We start from the raw sequence: 25,096 nt of genomic DNA, 5'->3' as shown, positions 1-25,096 counted from the left end.
GCAGTTATTTTCATCATGCTCAACTCTCCAGACATATAGCTTTAAGCCTCAACTAGAGATAACATGAGCATCCCTTATGGACTAAGACTGTTTTGAATTAACCATATCACAATTTTCTACTCGTCATTTTTGTAATTTCCACCAGAATGTTTCTGGTGTTAGACTCCAGAGTTTCTGTAAGATTGAATTTTCACACTTTTTTTTCCCACCTTAAAAAATAAATACATCTCCATCATCATCCAGGAAAGAGTGATTTCTTTAGATAATGAATATGAAAAAATTCAGGTTTTTTTAAACACTGTATAACTGCAAGAACCAACTAGACAGAATTACAAAAAGAATGAAGAATATATGTGGTATTTATTAAACTTTATATCTGACATGTCAAATAAACTACTTGGCAACTTTTCTAATAGGCTTAAACCTTAGATATGTAGTCAATCTAAACAAAAATATATTTTTAAAGAATATTTATCTAGAAAAAAGTTTTTGCATTAGTCTATCCATTTCAACTAGTTTATTACTGAAAAGGTTTTTCAGGAATGAGGGAACTTTCTGTTCCACTCTGCCTGACTCAGAGCAGACTTAAATAGGATTTAAGTAGACAACCAAGCTGTAAAATTTTGGGTATCTGGGAGCAGGACTACCTTGATTTCTTTTGTTTGTTTCACTCTGAATAAATAATCAAATATTTGTGGCTAGAATGGACAAACAAGAGAGAGACTTGGCAGTCTCTACTCTTGCAGACAGGGCACTCACATGACAGATCGAGGTTCAAGACCTGGCTCTGAATGAAGGAAAGGAGCAATTTCAGCTCAAGTCTTCCGCATGAGGATCAGCACCTTAGCCACTGGCTATTTTTGTGATTCAGAAGAGCAAGGCTCCGATTTTTTGCATGACATATGAAAACGTTTAATTTCACCTTTGAATAGAATGTACTTTTAAAAACAGTACTCAATACAGTTCTGATTAAAACCTCAAACACTACACCAGTTACATATGGAAGAAATTATATATTTTACATATTTTTAAATTAATTTTTTGAACAGGAATACCTGCAGAATTGAGCTGCACTTTAGTTATGTTGAGCTTTGCATATGCTACATTTAAGTACATTAAAGTTCCTAATACATTCATATTTCAGTTATACGTCTGCTTCTCTCAAATTTTGAAAGCAACGATTAAAGCCGCACACATTTTACATTTGCAAGTTACCTGTGAGAAACGGCTCCCCAGGCACCATGTTTATTTGTTAGTATGTTGAGTATCTTCTGTTTCAGCTGATTGGCTGTAACATGATCTCGATGCTTAGCAGCACTGATGAGGTGATCACACATCTTCTCCTCCTCTCTTCTGTCAGCAGCATACTGAGCACACTGCGACTAGGAATGAAAGCACATCCACTTTATAAAAGACAGGATATTTAGAATTGCCTTAAAATTATTATTTACTAAAACTCTTTAAATACTACAAGAATCCATTAAAATACTTTTCAGAGGACAAGGTCATACCATTCCATTGAAATGGTTCTACAAGTATATACTATCCATGAAAAAGCATTCACTTAGAACATGTAAAAATTGAAATAGCAAGGGCAAAGACAACAGAATTGCAAAAAAACACATTTAGCCATATATCTCTGTGTGTATATGTGTGACCATGGATATGCATTAAAAGTTAGCCTCTCGTGGTAAATGTTTCATGTGTTCTCAGGTATAAATACAGGTATAACATACATAGCAAAATATAGAAGAAAAAATTACATACACTGGTTTTGATTTTTAAATTACATTAAGATCTAAAATGAAAAAGCCATTTGATTATTTTATTACTAAGGGTGCTAAATAGGAACTCCTTTAACTACAAAACTAAGGAGTACATTTTCTATTTCATATCACAACGTGAAAAAATTTCATAACATATTACCACTTTTAAAAACCATAATGGATAAAAAATTGCTCATCTTTTAAACTAAAAATCTAATATTTTCATCATGTTTCCTTTAAGAGAAAACTACTTCTAAAATAAATGCTGTGGTTATTGGACTTCATGCAAATTTGTTTCTAAACATTAAACATTCTATAGTGTATTTTTTTTGATAAATCCTTTCTTTATGTATAATAAACACAATATTTTTCCATTTATTTTGTCAAAATCATGTTAAGTTCAAACTCAATTTCTCCTCCTAGTAAAATTCTTTAAAAATGTCCAAAGGAAGGGAATGCAGCCAGAGTAATTAAAAAAAAAAATCCACTATGATTTTCTAGGTATAAATTTAAAAGGCTAGATTATTCTCAAAACAGCTAATTTAAAAAATACCTTTTAAAGGACATTATTGCACTCAGTTATTGTGCACGTTTAACCAACACTCAGTGCTGTAACACAGTACTAAATAGAATCCAATTTTCTAGGATTCAAAAGAGCAATTAAAATTAACCTCATACTAAATCGTATTTTATTCTTCATATTTCTGCACGCTACCTTTTTAGTACAGATCACATTAGCATTCAGCAAGATTTTAACAGTGGTCTTTCCATTGTGTTTACAGACATTATTTCAAGTAATCTATCTGGAAAAGAACAATGGTTACACAAATTCATAAAGGGTTAATTCATTTTTCAATTTATCTTCTTGTACAGTGAAGCACCAATTAGTACAATGATCTGCTTTAGTAATGAGGTTAATATTTCACCAGCTCATTGGACAGTAAAATTAAATTTTCATTTTTTTCCTGAACAATTACAAAGGTCAACAAAACAATAGTTAACTGTGAAGCAACCTCTCTGGGATGAGTTTCCCTGGCTCTGACTACAAGTCACAGGATAAACTTTAGATGCTGGTTCAGGGCCTCCCCACTACACAGGAGACACAGTAACTTGGTGCAGCTTGGACCAAATAATTTCACCCGTAATGATTCAATTAAAGTTTAAAGGATAAAAATAAAATAGAATATCCCCCCACATCTCTAGCTAAGAGCAATTATTAACATGTACTAAACCCCAGAACATATACCAATACAGTTTATTAAAACAAAAGGGCAGATTTATAATTACGTAACAGAAAACTACCAGAAATTTCTTTGTCCCTACTGCTTTCAAGTAGGTGAATAGTAAAATGTTCAGTTGTATTATACCATTATTAAAGACAATCTATAAAACATTCTAACCATCACCTTATTTAAGTACCTGGGAATTTCGCATTTAACACAGTCTACATTTCATAATTTTCTTTTATGACTTGCAGTTTTTATCCTACTCATCTAAAATGTTTATCTGAGGCTTTTCAGGTGACAAATGTAATGAAAATTTTCATATATGAAAAATGTTGGTTTCTTCACCAGACAATAAGACTGACTTAAGTCTATTCCTTTAGGGAATTTAGTTAATATTCTAAATCCTATTTGCTAACAGAAGCTGGAAGTTAATTGAATATTCTCATTCTGTCTAGAGTTCTGACAGATCTTATGCCTCAATGTATTCTTCAAAGAGCAGATAACTCAATCTTCCATTGTCATCTTAGGTTACTGCATGATGCTCTGATAAATATCAAATGTTATTTATTGTTGAGGCAATATGAAACTTCACTCTGACATACACTTAATTGTAAATGTGATTTTACCTATGTTCAAAATATCCAGTATAAACTTGGTAATAAAGTTGTTGCAATCCCATACGACAAGTGTCTGATGTCTGCTCTGACAAAATGAAGTAAAGGTTATGTGTATTCAAAATGACAACAGATATCTCTATGTCTCACACTTTTCAGATAGGTCAAGGAGCACAAGAACTAGTACATCAAAGTGCACATTTAAGAGAGCTGTTTCAAGAAGATAAAAACCTCATCAAAACTAAGATTACTGGATCCTATTTCTAGCCACCAGCTGCTTGTTGACATTTTCTGACAGATGAATAAATTGATACAGCTATTTATTATCATAAATACTATGTCAGTCTATCTTAATGTTAGGTCATTTGAGCATTAAAACGTGGAAATGTATGCTTGCACATTTATACAAATGTATGCCAACACAAGGCAGGTTTGGAAATGATAAAACCCAGTGATACTGAAATGTATAAAACACCATAAAAATGCAAAACCATATTTGATAAAGTCATGTCAAAAATGAAGTTTTAACTTTGCTCCATTACTTCCACATGATTTTTTTCTTATAGGAACAAAATTAATTCTGTATAAATAATTGAAAATCTGCTAAACTGAACGAGTTTTAAAACAGTTTTTCTTTACATTTGGATCACTTTCAAACCATGTAATTTAAATTGTATACTGCAACACTCATTGATGAAAAAAAAACGATTGAATGCTAATTCCTTTTCAGAATAAGAATTATAGACATTAAAGAGTTATGGGAGTCAGTTGCTCTGTTACTTCTTTCAATACTGAACAGACATTTTAAACAGTCTTAATGTCAATGGTCAATGATTCCTAACTATCAAGAAAGATATGCAATATCGTATTTCAATATATAAATTATAGCAGATGAATGCTCTAGAGTGCTCCAAAATTTGAGAATTTCTAACAAAATGACCTTAAAATAGTGTTTGTTTGATAAAACATTTCTATTTCTTATTTTTGATGAAGTATCGTTAAGTGTATTAATTACTTACTCAACTCATATATTCTGTTGATAAAACTCAACAAAAAAAATTACTAAGGTGATTTGCATTACCATTTTCAAAAAATCAGAAAAGTTCTTTGTGAACCTAAGGGTCCACCATACCAGATTAGACATTCTGATTAAGGCTTTTCTTCAAGCTGTAAATACTTTTATGAATTTCAGTGACAAGATGAGAAACTCATTCCTTGTGTTTGATATTTACTAAAGCTTTTAAAAACTAGTTTTGAAATGCTTTCAATGTAAATTTCTTCCTTGGAAGAAAAAACAATTCTTATTGTGTGGGGTTACAGTCTAGGTGACAAGTGAGTGAAAACAGAGAATCAGAAATGCACCAGCTCTCACGCTTACCTCAAACTCAGCATGCTTGTGGACATCTTCAGCTCTTTGTCGGTTCAAAATAAATTCTGCTTCATTTGCGACACGCACTATATGGTCTTTCATTGCATGACATAATAATCTAAAATAAGAAAATCAAAATCAACCTTTTGATGTACTTCAAATAAACTATTTAATCAGATTTACTTAAAATGGAAAAAAAATAAAATAAATGAAACTACTGTAATTGAATTGCCAAATTAGTTGACATAAAAAATTAATTTGATCCAAATTTTTCTGCATTGGTGAAAGCACAAAGAAATGTCATTAAATTGAAAAACGTTTTTATTATTGAAGGGAAAAGTTCTTTATGGAAGTATTATATTTTGAGTATGTTTTTAACAACAGTCTCAATATGAATATGAGTACCATACTATCATTTAAAAAAAATCTAGACAACTGTTTAAACTTTTATTTGTACCATCATATTGTTAAAGGTATTCCAATTTCAGTCTTAAAAAATCATGAGATTACTGAAGATTTAAAGTGCTATTAAAATTGCAAAATAATATTAGTAGTTCTCATATGTTTTTCAAACACTAGAGTGAAAGGTGCACCATATCTACAAGTTTTCAAGGTATCAGAACTAGACAAATCTTACTTTAAAAGAAGATAAAAATAGATTAAAACTGGACTGAGACTGAGGATGTCAGTCAGACACCTTAAATGAAGACTTCTGTAAAAGCCACAAAATACCATGAGATGCATAATAAAATTACAGCATAAACAACACTGTGTTGTTAAAAATGCTAACATCTTATTGGGCAGCAATAATGGAAGCAACTGCTTTCTTGTCCCTATAGTCTATATCTAGGGTTGGCCATTCTATTAAAAATTACTCTGGTCTTCTTATCAGCAGGGAGGAAATATTTTTCAGGATTAAATGATCCAACAGGTCTGTTTAGGGTCAGGAAGAACTGTTTCTTTTTGTGTCAAGTTGGATCATGGCCTGGGATTTTCCTTCTTGCAGCATCAGGGAAACACGCTGAATTTCAGAGATTCTTATATTAAGAATGTGAGATTTCTAGCAAATTCCACCCTAAGGTTGGTGTTGCTGTTGGACGCACCACAAATGAAAATTATAATTATTAGAAATGAAAGCCATGATTAGTAGACCATACACCTGTAAGATGGAAAGATATGAACCCTATTCTTGCCTTCTTTGGTGTGCTCTACCATCTGTGAAGGAAGGAAATTACCCTGAACTAATATTTAATATGTGTGTGTGTGGCAAGGGAAGACATAAGTGTAGGGGCCTCTCTTTAGAGATAAAGACAAACAAGCTTGGATCAAGGTTTCACATTGGGCATTCATGCTTTTATCTAACCCTTTGCTATTTTCAAAAGAAAAAAGTATTTTGCAAACTATAAGCTAAACACTAAAGTTGCTGACTTTGTAGTCTTCAAAATTTAGCTTTTTTAATCTACCCTGCTGGAAAATATGCTTCAGTGTTTTATTACTGTTAAGAGTCCAGATTTTTATTGTTAAGAGGTAAGTGTAGAAGTGTCGTCAGATATGGATTAGGAGTGAACACTAGTGGGCGTCGAGAGGATATGGCCAGACTCTTCCGTGGTGCCCAGTGACAAGGTAACAGGCAGTGGACATGAACAAACACAGGAAGTTACAGCTGAATATGAGGAAAAACTTCTTTACTTTGGGGTAACAGAGCACTGCAACAGAGTGCCTAGAGCGTTTGTGGAGTCTCCTTCCCTGGAGATATTCAAAAGGTGCCTGGACACAATTCTGTGTGGCCTGTTCTAGGTGAACTTGCTTTAGCAGGGGGTTGGACTAGATGATATCCAGAGGTCCCTTCCAGCATCAACCATTCTGTGATTCATGACATAAACAAGCTTGTCTAAAATGAAGAACTGAGAATTTAACATCTTTAATCACATTTTGCATCACAGGTCTTCCTGAACTTTCCCATATGACATTAATGACCTGGAAGCAACTAGCTAGGCTTTCAAAACTGAAACCACATAGATTTCAAGTGTCTACTAGCTGCACATTCCTTCCTGAATGAATAACCTATGGAATAAATGGAGCACAGTGCAAATGGTCCAGTTGTGGTCCAGACAAGAATTCTAATTCTAAATAGTTTTAGGTGAATGGCTATAGGTTTCCCTACCACCATGAACCTGATGAGAAAAGATGAAGACTAACTTCAATCCACTGGGTTTATTATCTGGGACATCTGAGCATGGTTTTTATACCTTAAAATCAAAGAAACAAGCCCAAAACAACCCAACCAAAACCAACAACAAAACCCACAAAACAAACAAACAAACACATAAAAATCTAAGCTGCCTCTGTTCACGAGCAATGATAAATAAATATCATATTCATCGTAATTGTATTTATCTGTAGTAAGAAGTGTTCACATTCTCTGTGTCCTTTTATGTACCTACAGGGGACTTCAAATGGATGCCCAAAGAATGCTAATTTGCATAACTTATAAATAAACTTCTTGCCAGGGAATACACAGGGAGAAGTCTCTGGCTGCTTTACAGAAAACTTTTATAGATGTGCAGCAGCAGGTTCAAACCAGCTGGCTAAAATTGCTGGTGACCTCAGCTTGACCTCCCATCCCTCTAGCGGTCCTTTCTGCTGCAGAGACTGAGAGAACTGATGTGTTTGAGAACAACTTTGGAGTTGCTGCAGTTTTTGGACAGTACATTAGCCAAACTAAGCCATACTCAGGTAACCTTGAAATGCCACAAGTCTTCATGGTCCAAAGTTAAGGAGATGACAAATAAGAGGTGATCAAGGAACATGCCTGAGTACTGGGTCCTGACTGCCTACAGCACTGAAATCATTAGCTGAGCCTCCATTCAATTTTTTGGCTCACTCCAATCCAGAAAATAGAGTCATCATCCAAATAGCAATTGATGGGAGACACAGTGAAGAAACCTAATCAATTTAAACTCAGACCAATGCTACCCAAGAAAGTTCTGCAGATGTTTTCATGCCATACCCCAGCACACATGGAACACATCGTTCAGGAGAGTAAACCTCATGTTAATCCAAACAATCTGAACTAAACAGATAAAATAATAATGATATCTTATGGTGAAGCAGGAACTGCACAGGCTTCAGGGAAGAACTGGATTAAGTGCTATGTAGGATGAATGAAGACACTCTGCTCTAGCAAGTGCTAACCTCAAGCAGTGTGAACAAAGGCCAGTCCAAGCTACTTGGTTTCATTGCAAACTATGCTATCACCCTTTTTGTTTATTGTCAAAAGTCTTATCTATGGGTATCTCAGTATTATTTCAATTGTGTCTTGCCAGTTGTTTCATGCATTCTCATATCTCTATCACTGATTGCAATTTCTTCAAGAAAAAGACGAAAAATTGTTTGCATGGTTGTTAACAAATTGGGATTATGACCAAAGTGAGGCCACAGCCTGTCAACACTATATAATCACTAGATAATATTGTATCAATATGTGCTAGTAAGGGACATATTGTGATTCATTTACTTTAGGTGCTTGTATGCACCTAACACAGAACTCCAAAGACTAGATAAACTATGCTTTTGTATCTAGAAGGCCATTAATAATCACATTAGTCTTAAAATCCCTTGTCAGACAGACTTTTGAAAAAAAAAGGGAAGGTTTAAAATCCAGGCCATCATTCAGAAATCTTGCACGCCTCCAAAATGCCTCAAAATATCTTGGCCTGCATGTTTTGTTTTGTAAGTGCAAGAATGTAGGGCTGAAAACAGAAGCATAATAAGTTAAAGCAGTTAAATGTGTCATCTTATCATTGAGAGGCAGCTACTACAAGGTCAGGGAAGCAATGTCTTACAGACATTTTTGCAAAGTTACTTGCTTCTGTGCTTGCTGTACTTGTTCAAGGACAATTGTTACTTTTTGAATTTTAAACCCCCTACTTACAAATAATTTTTGATACTGATTTTTACTTCTAACTGAAAGTTACGATGTATTTTCAAACTACATTTCTACTAAGAAAAAGATGGCAAAAGTGTTATTACTGTTATATCTGGATTAAATCATAGCCAGCTAACTCTGAATCTCAAATTCATATGGACACAGCACTACTCAGCATACTGTCCTAACTGGTTTACATGTGGTGAACATACATGTTAATGTCACCATCCTTTGAATAGTAACCATTTTATCTAAATCCTCATTAACTCAATCACATGCATGGCATAAGACTAAAATTAAAAAAAAAGAAACCTGAATTTTCTTGCATGAGAATAAGGGCTTACAACTATTTTTGGATTCTCACAGGAAAAAAAAAGAAATTATTCAGAAAGAATCTCAACCAGGAGAAATCTTACACTCAGTAGTATCAAAGACTGCCAATACATTAAATAAAAATAAAAATTTCCCTTCACACACTACAATTAAGAGAAAGGAACAAGGACCTCTAGGTCAGCAAATTCGCTCCTTCACTGCAACACACAGCTACATCCTAGAAACTATTTAATAAACTGTCTGTAGCTTGTTAAAGCCATTTTCATGAAACCTAGCTCATGAAATGTGTGTTCAGTGTATGAAAATGTGATTGAGTTTCTTGACTCCAACACAGTTTTGGAAGGGTCTCAGAACATTAAAACCCTTTTACTTTCCAATCCAAATGTATTCTTGAGCAGCCTTTACTGTTCCCTTTTATGCAAACATTGCCCTTAGGTTTACACAGTTCTTTCTTCTGCTGACCTTCTAGTATTCCATCTACCCCTATTTTATTAGGCCACGTAAATCAGCTCTCTGACTATGGCAAAACAGTTGGTAAGAGGGTTTTTACTAATATAGGCTGATTTTACCTTTTCTGCAAATGCATAGCCAAAGCTGTCAGCAGTATTCTAGACAGGTTCTAGTCGCTATTTACATAGTAACATTAATGCTGCCTTATTTCAATGGAAATATCCCTTCTGATAAAATTCTAGAATTGTATTTCCCTTTTTCTTAGCCCTATATTCTATGATTTTGCACAAAATTTCAGTGATAGATTGGGCTTTTACCTCCTCAGACATTTCCAAAAGATGAATCAGCAGACTTTAGCATATATTTTCAAGAAGGTGAACTCCATGTACTCTTACATTATAAAATATTTATGTAAAACTTTACACTGTATAATATTTATACTAATGCAGGTTTGAAACCCACCCATTATATCCTGATTGATATTTCTGTCATCTGCCCAACTGTTTCCCATCTACAGTTTTTTACAGAGCACTCCCTTTTGGGTAAGTCTATCCTCTATATCTTTCCTAAACCTGTACTGGAGTGACCAATCCCACTAAGAAGGAGCTTGAGGCACAGAATGCCTATATACTTGCTACTTGCTATACAGAGGAATGATGTGGAAATTTGAGAGCCGTATAATTTTCACTCTCCTTTGGAAATAAAACATTTTCTTTAGTGATATCTCCTTATTACTGTCACCGAGTTATACCCACTGTTCTCATTCACCCTTGTCTTAGCAAGCCCTAAACACTAACCCTCAAAAGACCTAGTAACTAGATTAAAGCTGAGACAGTGATGAGTCAGGCCTTCTGGTCATACTTATAATTCTCTACCCAAGAAGTGCTTCCAAAGGGCTACGGAGTTGCATGAAAATTTTCATCTCAGGCTTGCTGTACTTTTTAATACTCATTTCCAGTAATTCAGAAATTTTACCAAAAGAAAAAAGACATTGACCTTTATCCTGTGTGACCATTTCTTCAGCCAAGTGTGCAGCTGTGCTCTTCCCAAGATAAGCTGGTCTCAACCAGGAACTGATGATCAGCAAAAATCTTATCCTCTTTGTGTGTTAATTCTTACTGCATAAGCTGGAGATTAAACACTGACTTGGTAACTTAAGGTTTCTCTTCACCCAGACAAGCTTGATTTCTATTAATGCCCCCAAATTTACAAACCACAGTTAAAGTTCCCTTTACTAGGAAACAGGTTTAACTTGTTTTTAGGCTGAATCAAAGGACTTTCAGTACGGAATCCATCAACAAAGCAGTCTGAAATCACTTGTGACTCAAATCCTTCTACAGAGAAATGATCCTTCAGTACAGACACTTGTGGAGTTTCCAGCTGAACATATGGAAAATGGAAGTAAAAACTAGAATTAAAGTATGCTGGTACTTTACAATAAGCATGACAGGGCTTAAGTATCTATAGGAATAAGAGTAAATGGCAGGCTCTCCTTTACCAAAAAATGGAAGAATCTCAGACTTCTGAGCAACAGCAGACTGGGGGAAGAGTATGTCTGAGGACATGCCGATTCGTAAGTAAGAGTTATTGGTAAATATTGTTTGGGAATAGATAAGAAGTTATTTTAAATCCAGGGAACTAGTTTTCCTGAATTCTCTCCTCAGTAAAGTTACTTTAGAATACTGGAGTGCTTAGAGGTTAAAGGAAGTTGTGAAAAAGTATGTGTAATCAATCAGAAGTCTCTGTTTTACAGATACTGGAGTTTAAAAATGCTGGACTGTAGAGTTCCACATTCCATGAAGTCACTCAGATAAATACTCAGAGCCTGGGAGAACTTTTTAGAGTTTTGGATTTAGAGATAAGACTATACACAAACTCTCTTGAAAACATGTAAAACCCATAAAATTCTTGCAACACATATAGATGTGGATTGGGGTGCTATTTCTACACCTATCAGAACTGAAGGATGAAAACTCTTATCTCACTAGCTAACTATCCTAAACTGACTTTGCTATCCCACAGTCAGTTTTTCCCAGTAATAATGTCACAGAGAGAAAGAGGGCTCATAAGTGTTACGCTGCTAGACAGAACAATTGAGCTTACTTTACCCAATCTTTGTCACTTGAAATAAACTAAAAAAAAGCAGATCATTCTCAAACAGCAATTTTCAAAATAGATTACAAAATGAACATTTGTTATAATTTAGCTAAGGTCTTGTTTCCTCTACTCATTCCTGAAGTTCTGCCAACTCACATGTCCAGAGAAACAGATGCTTCTCTGACTTACTTTTATCAGATGCCTATAGATTATTTTTTCCAAAAAGCAGCCTCAAAATATGTCATATTTTCACCAAACAGTTGTTTTGACAATTATTCCTCTTAATGGCATTCATAAGAAATTAAATCTATAGTTGTGTTTGGTATCTGTCATAGGATTCTTAAATTAGTCTGACGTGAAGAGGTTTTATGTTCCACAAGACACAGTACTGCTACAAATACTTTGAAAGTAAATTCCTATAAACTTTAGAAGGTAATGTCTCACACAGAGGTCTCATTTCTTGCAAAAGGGCAGTGATGAAGAATTTGCTAGAAAAAAGTTTGAAATTATAGCATGCAAAGACTGGCTATTGGACTACAACATGAGCACATTGGCAAGATAAATTTCATGAAGAGTAACCATTAATGTTTCAGAAATGCCACAGAAGCTGTAACCGACTCAGTGAAACTCAGAGCTGAGTAAAAGGAATCTCTTCCACTCCTTATAAAGATTTTCTGTTTCATATAAGAATTTTCTAAATCAAGAGGAATCTGTCTCTTTGAAATGGTGACCATTCAAATAACATCCAAGACCAGCTGTTATGACTGAGATGGTCTCTATCTCAGAATTAGCCTTCCCTTTGAGGCAATACTCATCAGGCAATACTAGAAGGTGAGAGGATACCTCAAAATCTCTAACAGATCTAAGAACTCTGCCTGTACTGACCCCACAAGGACACCAATCGTTACCGTAACAACGTATGCTTTGCCTAACACAAAGTGACTATTAGTCTGGAGTTAGGAGAGCTGGAGGTAGGACTACAGCTGTAGTAAAGAATACGAGATTGTAAAAACCCACATCTAAACAGGGAGTTCAAGCTCACACCTCAGCTGGAATAGAAATACAGACATTTGGTGCCCGGATTTACAGAAATATCTATGACAGGAATCCTCTACCAAAGGAAGATAACAAGTAGGCCGAATCTCCATAAAACAACCACTCAGAGTTGATAAAGGATTCCTCCAATCAAAAGTTATACTTGGTGAGGAGGACAAAAAGCAAGAAAATTTGGTCAAGGACAGAAAAATCAAACACCTTTGTTCTTATTTATATACTGTATCTGAGTGTTACTGTTTCCCCAGTGCTATTTTCTGGCTGTATTTGCATATCTGTAACATCCGTCTCTTAGGCAGGATAGATCCCTAAGATACTCCACTTGTCAAAGACATCAAACTAAGGTACGAACAATTAACCACAACCCTTGAAGCCCCTTTAAGTAGTAAATTTTCTATCTATTTAGATGTCTATCCCTTCAGAATGTAGAGTTCCTACTCTGATATATGAATATTGTGGGACACAGTGTGAAAACCTTGCTAGTGTCAAGGTAAGTGATGTTCACTGCAATCACCCTGCCCACAAATCTGGTTGTTTTATTACAGAAGGTAAACAGTTAGGTTTGTCTTTTGTAAATCCATGTTCACTATTCTCAATTACCTTCTCTTTTGTGTGGCCAGAAATGTGTCTCAAAAAGGACTTGCTACATGATTTTCCAAGGGACAGAAAAAAACTGAAGAGCTTTTGTGGACTGTTTTAAAGATGGGTGCTATCTTCACCTTTCTTCAGGCACCTGTGATCATAGTGATCAGCCTAGCAAGGACTTTTACAACCATCAGATGTAGACCATCAGGTATTATGGACTTGTATGGTACAAGTTGTCCGAAGGCATTCTTGACTCAATCCTTATCCACTGTTTCTAGTTGTCCTCCTTGAACCCTTTTACTAAAGACAGAGGCTTGAGAAACTTCCATGAAGAACGAGGTAAGTAAGGCACTGAGCACCTCAGTCATATCTGTCATCCATCTCACTCAGCAACAAGCCACATTTTCCTTGGCCAGCCTTCTAATGAAGCTCCTGTTGTTCTCTTCCAACTCACTTCCAGTTGACTATTGGCCATCCTGACAACATTCCTTACATGCTCAAGCAATGTTTCTAAATTCCTCCTTTGTAGCCTGCTTCTACTTCCACCTCCTGTGCACTCTCTTTTTGCATCAGAGCTCTACTATAATTTCCTTAGCTAGCCAAACCACTCTATTGATACATTTACTTTTTTCCTGTTCTTGCACTTGGACGATGCTGTACCTAAAAGCCTGCCACCTTTCTAGAGCTCCCTTGACCTCCACATCTGCCTCCCATGGGATCCTACTAATCAGTTTCCTGAACAGGCTAAAATCTGCAGTCGTGGAATCTGTATTCTGCTACTCTCCATCCTCACTTCCCTCAGGATCTTGAACACCACTGTTTCATGGTAACTGCAACCAAAGGTACCATTATTTACTACATTCAAAAATAATTCTTGCTTGCTGGTAAACAGCAGATCCAGCTGCTTGTCACTCTTAGTTGTATCACCCTGCATCAAGAAGTCATTGCCAGCACTCTTCAGCAATTGTCTTGACTACACGCATCCCACTTTGTTGCACTTTCAGAGGTTGTCAGGAAGGGTAAAGATCCCCATGGGAAAATAGGGTTTGTGATCCAGATACTTCTTCAAAGTGTTTAAGGAATGGTTCTTCCTTCCCAAATGGCTTAAAGAATGCTTCTTCCCTTCCCTCACCCTGAATGGATGGTCTGTAAAAAACTCTCACCATGATGTCACCCTTAGTGGACTCTCATCTTATCCTATCCTGAAAGTTATCAATCAAATTGTCATCCAACTCACTGAAGAGCTTCACAGAGAAGGCAACACTCTTTCCTTGCTTTCTCTGCCTATCCGTCCCAAGGAACTTGTATCTGTCTGTCACAGCACTTCTGTCATGCAGTGCAGGCTATCCCACCAAATCTCAATCATTCCAATGATGTCACAGCTTTGTGATTACATGTGGAGTAATTTCTACTCCCAGTTGCTGAAGCTGTATACATTTGTGTACATATTTGCATGAGGTGGGTGCTCCTATCTTATCTCATTCTTGTCAGCATGCAGCCTTTTCTTTCAACCTCATCCATCACTACTTCACTCAAATGTGGGCTGTACTCTCCTCACACAACATTCCTAAAGTCTTTTCATGTCTCCTTTTACAGCCAACATTGTAGATGCATCCAGCTCGTAAATTAAGAAGCCTACTTATGTGTATACCCCAATGTAAACCTGAAATCCTAATTAAGCTGCTGTCAGTGAAGCTCTTGACATGTGTGATACCCTCAACATCACACATTCATAGCATGATTAAAAAGAAGCATAAAGTTCAAGATCATAACCAGGATGTCACTAAATCTTTCAGGTATATTACAGACTTTGAAAGTTTTAATTTAAATCTATAGTCAGATCTCATTACACTGAACACTAATTACCAGTTACAACAGTTCTATTTTTAGAAAGTTGTATCAGAGTGTCTGTATACTGAATTGTACAAGTATGTGTTATTCAGACCTGCCTAATAAAACATTATCTAAACCAAGAAAAAACAGAAATACTGTAAATCAACCAATTTAAAATGAAAATGCAATTTATTAAATAACAGGAATATAGATGTTATTTTTTAAAACAACTAAACTGAAATATTTTATTTCAGAATATTTCTAATAAAGTCAAGGATCAGAAAGGCATTTGAATTATTTCAAGAAGAAATAACAAAAGTTAAGTACTTAGAAAATCACCTTGTAGCACTGTGATTTGTCTATTAAAACATAGACATCTAATGAAAGACTACGATCCTCTGCATTACACGTAAACCTTTTCCTCCATGTTCAAAAGAAAGCTCTGCCTCAAAACTGTTGATTTATTACCCAGGTCTCTCAAAATCTTACCCAGAAAGTCCTTCAAAATATCCTTAGTCTTCATTTTGATTTTAATAATTTAAAATTCAATCATTATTGCACAGTGATTATATGCAATTTTACATCCCATTAACCCTGCTTTGTTTTAATTATAAAGATCCTTTGTTAGATTCCTTTAAATGATCCAGTTTATAATTTCAGGTTATCCTAGGGAGCACTTTAATTCAGCTGCACATTCATCAACTGTTTATGTCCTGTTAATTGTTGACAACGGCACAATTGCATTCTCTAGCTATGATTGATGAATTGCATTCACAAGTTTAGCTATTAAGCAGAATAAATATTTATAACAATTTCCAGTTAAAGGATTGTTATCTTTATACCCAAAATGGTAAATTAAAAAAAAAAAGGGCTGATTGCAAAGAAGAGTGTTCTAGTAACGCACATACACTTTTTCTAAAATGCCTTTCTGAGAAAAGTATACAGAGGAATATGTATCTATGTATCTAAGGGCAGTTTGATTAGAATTTCCTTCGACTGGATTTAAGTAGCAATTCTTAAATACTACTTTATTTTGAAAAGTCACTTAGAGGGGATCAGGTCCACCGGCATCTTAATACCTGACTGCTAAAAATATGCAGATATAGGATTTGTTCAGAAGGACCATTTTATCAATAGCTATGATACAATAATATCTGACTTTAAAATCCTGGCTGAGAAAATAAAAAAAGGTCAAAATGGTACTGTGTATTACTATCCAAGAACATAACCTTATTATAATTATTCAGTCTATGTCCAGGTAATATTTATTGTATAATTTGCAGTACATGACCCACTCAGGTGAACCCTATTATAGTATAAAAACTCATACTGGCACTTCATAGCAAGAAGAATTTCCAATGGAAGGACTATGTTTCCCTCTGTTATATTGTGGTGTAACTTCAGTGTGCACGGGGAATCTAGGAGAATTTACATCAGCCAAAATTTTGGTAATAAGCTACACACTCCTGTTTTTTGAATACGCATATTCCTATATTTCTATACTCTGATGTTTTCTAAACTTTATTTTAAATAAATTCATTATTTAACCACTGAAATATCAGCTAGACAAAAAATATCCTACAATAAAGAGAAGATTTGATACTTCACTTTGCCAATGAGATATCATTGGTGAAAAAAAGCAATCACACATAAAATGAGAACATCTCTTCAACAGGTATATTGTTATATTTTTTTTATCTGCACATAACAAAACATGTAGATTCAATTGGATCTAATGCATTGGTCAATACGAGTCACACACATTACAGAAGTGGCTCTGTTTATCTTGAGTACTCCACTACCAGGAAGACCGAAGAGTCTCCCTTTGCTGCCCAGCTTGCTGGCTAGAAGTACTGACAAACATTGCACACAGTTGAACATAGATACAGCACCAAAATTACTTGAGGACTGATATTAAAGTATCATAAAAATTTGCAAAACTAAGGAAGCTCATATAAACATAATGTCATGTATGTTTTACAGACTCAAATTGGACCAGAAATTCTAGATAAAATAATTCATCATGAAATAGTAGTATAGAGAAGTATATCTGTAAAATGAATGCTGTGCTCCTAAAACAGATGGAGCAGCAGATGGGTTTGCAGATTGGGCTCCCTGGACTGTCTGGGTAAAACAACCTTGCTACTCTGGAGAATGGTGGCTCAATTCTCGGATAACCCCAAACTTATATACAGTTCATGGGAACTCTATTTCCTTCAGTCAGTAAACAAAATTTTCAAAATGTACACATTTCAAAATGAAATATTTACTATATTAAGAATTTATACAATAAATCTCTTAATTAAAATGGTCTTTTCAGAATCTTTTTGGAACAGATGGTGAAGAAGTATTATCACCCAATGGAATAAATGCAAAATGACTACTTGTTCAAAAGCTTTAAAATTCATTACCTTCCTTCATTGATGAGTTCAATAAATGCAAGTCCTGCATTCTTCTGAATAGAATTTTGCCATTCCTAAGAAGATAAAATATAACATGATCAAAACCCAAGGATTTTAAACCACATATCTGAATATGACCCTGATGACTTCCTAAAGAGACTGAATTTAGGTTGAACTTCTTAATATTTTCCCCCAGAGAAGAATGACCTGATCATTTAGAAACTATAATTCATTCTGATTTTCAAATAAATTTTAAGTGGTTATGTCTTCTGTTTCACCCTTAAGCAATTTATATTCTTCCTGTCCAGAGAATAGAAAACACATCTCATTTCTCCAGTTCATACACTTGTCCAATGAACATAAGTGGAACAAAGTACCACAGCAGAAGTTTCTTCATGTTGCTTCATTGTTACACCTTGCATATGTTATTATATAGGGAAGACAATAACCTATGTATTATCTATCCCCCTTGAATTCAATTTTTGCTTCTTTCTTATAAGTGAAAACAAAACCAGCCAGTGATCACAAACTGTTTTTTTAAAATTATTTTACTGTTGCATAGATTTCCAAGACCAAATTTCAAATCAGTGTAAACCACCTAATTGATATTAAAAGATAACAAGCTTTTACTTCATATACCACTAAGTTAAAAAGAAAATTCTCAATGCATAACAAACAGCTTTTTGTCAGACAACTCACTGTCTCTATCACACCAACTGATTTCTGATACTTGAGATGAAAAAAGATTGAGATATCTCTCTAGAAAGTCAAGATTACTCCCATTGGAAAGTCCTTAAAACTTTTCTTTAAGAGTAATAAGCACTTCCTTTTCCTTATAAAGAAAAAAAAATCAAAGTACATTAGCTGGATTACAGTTCATAGAGAAATTTTCGAGTCTCAGACTTCACATTATAAACAAAAATGGGTAGACAGTTACAGTTACAGAACTATTCTGGTATACATTTCACTTTTTTGAGGACTAAGAAAATCAGGTAGAAATTCTCAATGCTTCTTTCCTGATATGGGCAAAAAAAAGATGGCCTTGTATAGATAAGGAAATTTTGTCAAAGAATAACTTTGAAATCTAGTAACTAATCAACTAAGTGCTTCTTACTGATTATATGAGAATTCACAGATTTGACCAAGTCATGTATCTTAAAAAACTTCCAGCACCAATAATCTTGTACTCATGACTGGCTCCATAAAAAGCAAGGCAGTAAAATACCCAAATAATGAACATACTCTTGACCCATTACTGAGCAGGTGACTCCTAGTTAGAGAAGACAGAGTATCAGCACTCAAACCTCTAGCTTGTGAGCTAGAAAACCATTGTAATGTCCTTTCTTCTGTGTTTTAATTTTGCTAATGCAGTAACTGAAGCCAGTCTAATGATCTAACTTTTGGAAGCAGTTAAATCACCTTGGTGGAGTACAAAATCACTCTAAGAAACTGAGAATGAAAGAATTCAATTGCATAATCACCTCATGACATTTTAAGAAACAGAAGTCTGGGTTAAAGACAGTGTTTGAAGAGTAGAATTTTATTTTTTTTTTTTATCAGAGCCTGTTACTGTACACTATAACAAACCCCTATTAGCATTTTCTTTTGAGATGCTTTTCTGCACCACAACTGCAATGACTTTGCAGTCAGGAAAGCAGAACTGGTACAAAACAGCAAAGAAATTGAAAAGACACAGAAGAAAAGAAAAAAGGTTTCCTAAGACAGGTAGAAGAAAGCATGCTAATTACATTTTTAAAGAGAAGTAGAGAGTCTACCTGTGTCTGCAAAAGAATAAGAGATTCTCGCAAGTATTTTGTCAGATCTTTCTGCTCGGTGCAAATGTCTCGGATTCTACAGGACATCCAAAATGCCTAACTGGATTTTATGTGAAATATCTTAAGGTACCTAAAAAGCCATCTATCCAAAAGATATCTATGTGGAAGCAAACATATGCCTTCATAAGCAGAAAATCTCATCAATTTATCCAAAGTAATTATTCATAATAAAAATGTCTGAAACCTGCCCAACTATCTACGAAAACTTAGTGGAAAACATAATGATGCAGAACAAGAAAGAAAACAGGATTCGTGGTTCATGCATTGCTTCACTACCAACTAGCTACTACAAGATTCACTACGAACTCTCAACCCTTGACTAATCCACAAATAAGGGGATAATTATTACTACTACAATTTCCTCACACTTTTAGGCATAATTTAACATAACAGATTCATGATCATGAGAGATGACCTGTGAAGAGGCACCTGGTTCTCTTTCTTCCAGTTCCTTTTTAAAAGATGCAAACATTAGATGGAAATACTAAAAAATTCCAGCATTATAATTGCCTTTGCAATGGCCATTCAGATGACTGCATGCACTTTAAGGATTGGATTAAGATGTGGAACAATTTTGTTTATATTATCTTGGATTCCACAGAAATCTTTCTCAACCTCAAGATGCAAGAAGTGGAAAGATAAACACCACATGAAATGGATGTACTAACAATAGTTGGAAGATTTATGCTATAGCTAAGTAGAATCATAGCATAGACATTTGGTTATTAGCAGCTAAGTGCTTGAATGGCTGCACTACATCTCGTGTGGTCTTGGTGAAGATCATATCATGAATCTTCTCAGCCTTAAAAAAAGAGCTAGAAGACTTTTCTGTGCCTCAAACATGCTGATGCCAATTGCATGCTGAAATAACAGAAGCCCTTGACAAAATCATGTACCAGAGAACTACTTCTATACAAGAATGCCTTGATCTTTCTTTCCTTGGGGGTCCTACTGATATGGCAGTGGGGATGACTATTACTGCCAGCAGTGCACCTTTTGGAACAAGGTGGGGTGTAGAAGATTCAAAGATGTTATGTCAAGCACAGATAGGTTCAAGAACGATGCCATCGCTTCTTTGTATTAAAAACAGAATGAGAATTTAATTCTTAACTTTGTTCATGCTGAAATAAATAAAAATATTGTTTTCATTTATAATCACTAAACATTGTAACTTTAGACTTTTAGTTCAATTACTTCCAGTATGGCTATGTTCTAAATATTTTATATTATGTAAAATTCTATTCAAGGCATCAAATATGCACTAGATTATTAGGATAATGGCAATTGCTACCCTCCTATCCCCACCTAGCTTGTACTCCTCATCTACTCTGTTGTTGCTTGAAAAGTGTCACTGCATACAGAATGCATCAGTATACCTCCCTGACAGAAGGTTCAGAATCCTGTTATGAAACTATCCACACAGAGGGAGACAGGAGATTAATAACATCAAGATGAGAGTAAAAGGATAAAAATATTAAATAATGAACCAAAACACAGTACAGATATTACTTGAAATTCAGTTGGTTTTCTTTTAAATCATGACATACATTTTCTTACACTCCGATATAGTTACAATTTTTACGGTTTACTTTTCAGTGTATTTTCCTAGTCCTATCTCTTTAAAATTCTCCAATCTATAGCACAAAAGAAAAAAAAATTCCAGACATAATTTATTCATAAATTTAACAACTCTTAAATTGATAACAGAAAATTTGCCATTTGCCCTGGAAAAAGTAGTGAAGGAGCAAAAAAAGGAACTACCAGGGTTGGCATGGTAAGAACTTTTTTTACTTTATATTAGACTTCTTTCCAACTAAACTTTTGCAATAAAATTTTTGAATTTTTATTCATGATGATTAGAAAATATCTTTAAAAAATCTTGTGATAATATTAAAAAGTAATTACTGTAAAGAAAAGGAATGGTGATTTTCACCCCTTCTACTTTCTGCAAGGAAGTCTAAAATTTTGTCATAAATTTCAAGCTTCTCCAGAAGCTGCAGTTACAGAATGGACAGATACCTGGTGTAGTAATCACCCTACAATTCTCCTTCCACTACAAGTTCCACTGTCTCAATCAATTGTATCGTCTCTGAAATTCTGTCTTCTCCATGTCTTAAATTAATCTGAGTATTTTTTCTTTTGTCATATTGAACATTTAGTGAATTTTCCAGTCTAAGATATTAATAACTCAGTTGACACCTCGATTCTTCAATCACTGTATTTTAATTAAAACTTCTTGAAATAGATGAAATTCTATTATATCAGTTCTCTTTTGTCTAGACCCTTGAATATGTTTGGAGGAGAATCTTGCGTGGATTTGAATAGGTGCTACCTTTTGTCTGGAGAAGGAAGAGGAAATTTTATAAAAATGTGTTTGCAATTCACAACACACATGTAATTTAGCTTGGGTTTGAACTCCATATTGGGTTACCTTCTAAAATCACCAACAAATTCATAACCAAAAACTTGCTTTACTTCACCAATAACTTTACTTGCACCAATAACTTGCTTTACTTCATTTAAGAGGAAATACTAAAAAAAATGTTACAAGATTGAAAGAAATGTTTTGTGTTTCTTTTCTGGCAGAAAACCTTCTCCTTTAAAAGCAAGTAAAAATAGCAAAACTAACTAATTTCAAGATACAGCCTCATAAATTTTTGATCACTGTAGTCATAAATTTTTGAGATGATAATATTTTTTTTTAAGATCATAGGACTGTCCCCACCATTCCTAGAGGAATTTATCTAAAGATATTGAAGTCTTAAAACCTTCCATTATTGTTTGGAATGAGAATCAGATCTAAGAATTCCAGTTATACTGCCTATATACGTCTCTCACACTCATATGTGTACTGCTGATAGATGATAAATAAAATGTACTTTAGGTCTATCCTTTCAATCAATTTGGGATCAATTTTAGGATTTTGTGATAGGTCATCCATTTTAAAAGTGGCTATTTCCCACAATAAGCAAGTTGCAAAGTGACTGATGACATCCTCCTAGAGGGCAAGTCTGCAAGTATTCAAATATTCATGGCTTCTGGCCAAATCACAGAAAGGAAAAGAAAACGAAACTTTCATAACATTGTATTTGTGAATACGAATTTAACAATGCAACAAAGGTAATAGAAAGTTTTAGATTTCACTTTCACAAGACTAGGGCCTCATTTTCCCTCCATTTTCTTGACTTGGAGTAATATGTTAATATTTCACTTTCTTGGAAACACAGAGACCCATTGCCCTTCCAATCACCTGTGGTAATTGCCCAATTTATCTTGAAAATGAAGTCAAACATTCCCAGAGGAATATTTCATTGGTATTTTGGAAGAAAGGAGAAAAAAATCTACAACTGCAAAAACATTTACATTATCCAAACACTAGGGAAATGGACACATTTATTTAAATTACACAAAATTACCCTTCATCACCTTGTAGAAATTCTGTATTTTTTCTAATATAGACAGAAGATATGTGTTAGAAGATATACATATCTCCACAACTTCTAGAACTTACTTCCTGACTGGAAAAGTAGTTCTTCATTTAAGAGATGCTAGAATTATTATTAAAACATGTATCACTATGTATGGCTATTAATCCTAAAAGCCAGTACACATTTTACCTCACCAGTTTTTTGATGTTAGAGGTAGATAACTAATTTGAAGTCTTTCAAAAATAAATAAAAGATCTTTGAATGTACAGAAAACCACTCCTCATACTGTTTCCATTATAGTGAAACTGCTCAAAACTATAGTATATTTATTAATAATGATGGTCTCCAGTAATGAGCTTTTGCACATTTTCTCAGTCCTTTAAGAAATATCATCTGACTGACTTTCTACATGTTCCTCTTTGATCTAAGATCCTTCCCAATTGTAGGCAACTTAGAGAAGTCAGGGGAAGACACCTTTCCATATTAGGATATGGGGAAGTAATTCCTGCAGTTTTCCGATCGTGCCTGTTTTGCCATGAAACTAGAAGACTTCCGGATCATCATCTCACTGGTGTGCAATAAGTGTATTCTTTGACATTTTTTGACAAAAATACTCTGACAAGGACAGGCAAGAGAAAGGATCAGAAGTTCCAAGATGACTCTACTGTAAGATAAAAAAGACAACATCCTGCTTATTACTAAAAGCAAAACACAGAATTCGTTTTCTGAGTGTACGGGAATCTGGAAGGACACCTCGCAGAATGATAAAGAAAGCAAAATTGCTCAGTGAGTAGGAAAGAATATATTGATGGTTTCCATTTGAAAGTTAGATTACCAGAAGCAGATGACTAAGAGATGAAGACTGAGACTGGGCTGGAAGACATTCCACACACAGATAAGGAATTAATGTATGTAAATTCTCTTTACTATAAAATAATAATAATAAAAAAAAATCTCGTGCAAAATAATCACTTTTTGGAAAATTATTTTCCAGAATTCCATAAAGTAAATGAGAAATGTTGAGGGGAAAAAAATCAGCAGAAAACCCACGCACAAAATCATAAACTCTCTAGTCAATGAACCACTTAATTTCTAGAGTAAAAAAAATATATATAAAGGAAAAGGTTTTCTGCTTCTCCTCTAACTTGTACTGGAGTTAATTTTGGAAATTACACTAAGTGCATACAACAACCTTTTTGTGTATAGACCATGTTGTGGATTGTGAAGAGCCCAAAATCAATATCAAAACATAAGTACACACTCAAGCTGTACCATATGTGATACTGGATAAGAACATAGCAGAATTATTGCTTCTGTCTTGATGAACCTTTATGTAGTCCAAATAGGATGAGAATATTACAGAAAGTACTAGCTTCAGGCACAAAGACTCCATTTATTGAACTTAAATTTGAGCCTGTGGTAGAATGTGAAATTACAAAGCCTCAGCTTGGAGCTACACTGCTCACATTTTCATATTCACCCTTTCATGCTTTGTCCAGTGTATGAAAATCTGTGGGATGTTTTGTTTGTTTGTTTTAACTTATTGCTCTCCCATCAAATGCCAAAATTCCTTTATCCTGACTGTCACAGAGGTAGCCTGTCTTTCCTACAGCCCCAGCCATCCTACCTGCCACGTACTGTAAGTTATTGCTTTTATGGCTACTCTAGCAGTATAATCAGTTAAAAATAACTTTTTTACCCAGAGTTAATTTAGCTAGTTTTGATGTGACTGTTTCCACCATTACATATATTGATGAAAGGGACTGAGCAGCAACATGGACCTAGGCGTGGAGAAAATACAATACCTCTGCCAGGGTGATCTTGGCCAGAGAGAGCCTAGACTGACCACTGAAAGTGTAGCCTAAGAGTATGATTCTATTAGATGTAGAGATCTGAAGTTACAGCTTGCTGCCATGAAAACATGAGTCATGTTTTTTCTCTTCTTCTCTGTGCTCCCAAATTTGCGATCCTGAATCCTTTTCTTTGAGTAGTTCTTCTGGCTTTTGAACAAGGCTCATAGTCAGCTTAACTCATTAAGCCAGTAAACAAATGTCTCAGCAGTTTTCACATGTGTTTGTGAGTTAGTTTTATAAATATCAGCACTGATACAAAACTGGGGTTAGCAGAGAAGAAGCTGCAGAACGGAAGCAGTGTAGTAGATGCAGAACTTTGTTAGG

The 25,096-nt window shown here is 34.7% G+C and overlaps 1 protein-coding gene across 3 annotated transcripts in view; it reads right to left on the bottom strand.

The window, feature by feature from the left end:
• NBEA (neurobeachin) overlaps positions 1–25,096 on the bottom strand; it is a 472,840-nt gene that overhangs the window by 222,795 nt on the left and 224,949 nt on the right. For all 3 annotated transcript variants that reach the window (XM_029960860.1, XM_018071249.2, XM_018071252.2), the window contains 3 exons: positions 17,666–17,730; positions 4,985–5,093; positions 1,216–1,382 (listed from right to left, as the gene is read on the bottom strand). In XM_029960860.1, the coding sequence (XP_029816720.1) occupies positions 1,216–1,382; positions 4,985–5,093; positions 17,666–17,730 (341 nt within the window). The remainder of the gene's footprint in view (positions 1–1,215; positions 1,383–4,984; positions 5,094–17,665; positions 17,731–25,096) is intronic.

This window comes from Manacus vitellinus, unplaced genomic scaffold, assembly GCF_001715985.3.
Source record: "Manacus vitellinus isolate BGI_N305 unplaced genomic scaffold, ASM171598v3 scaffold_2_pilon, whole genome shotgun sequence".
NCBI lineage: Eukaryota > Metazoa > Chordata > Aves > Passeriformes > Pipridae > Manacus > Manacus vitellinus.
The sequence above is the reverse complement of the archived record's forward strand: the minus strand, read 5'-3'. Positions and strand labels throughout refer to the sequence as shown.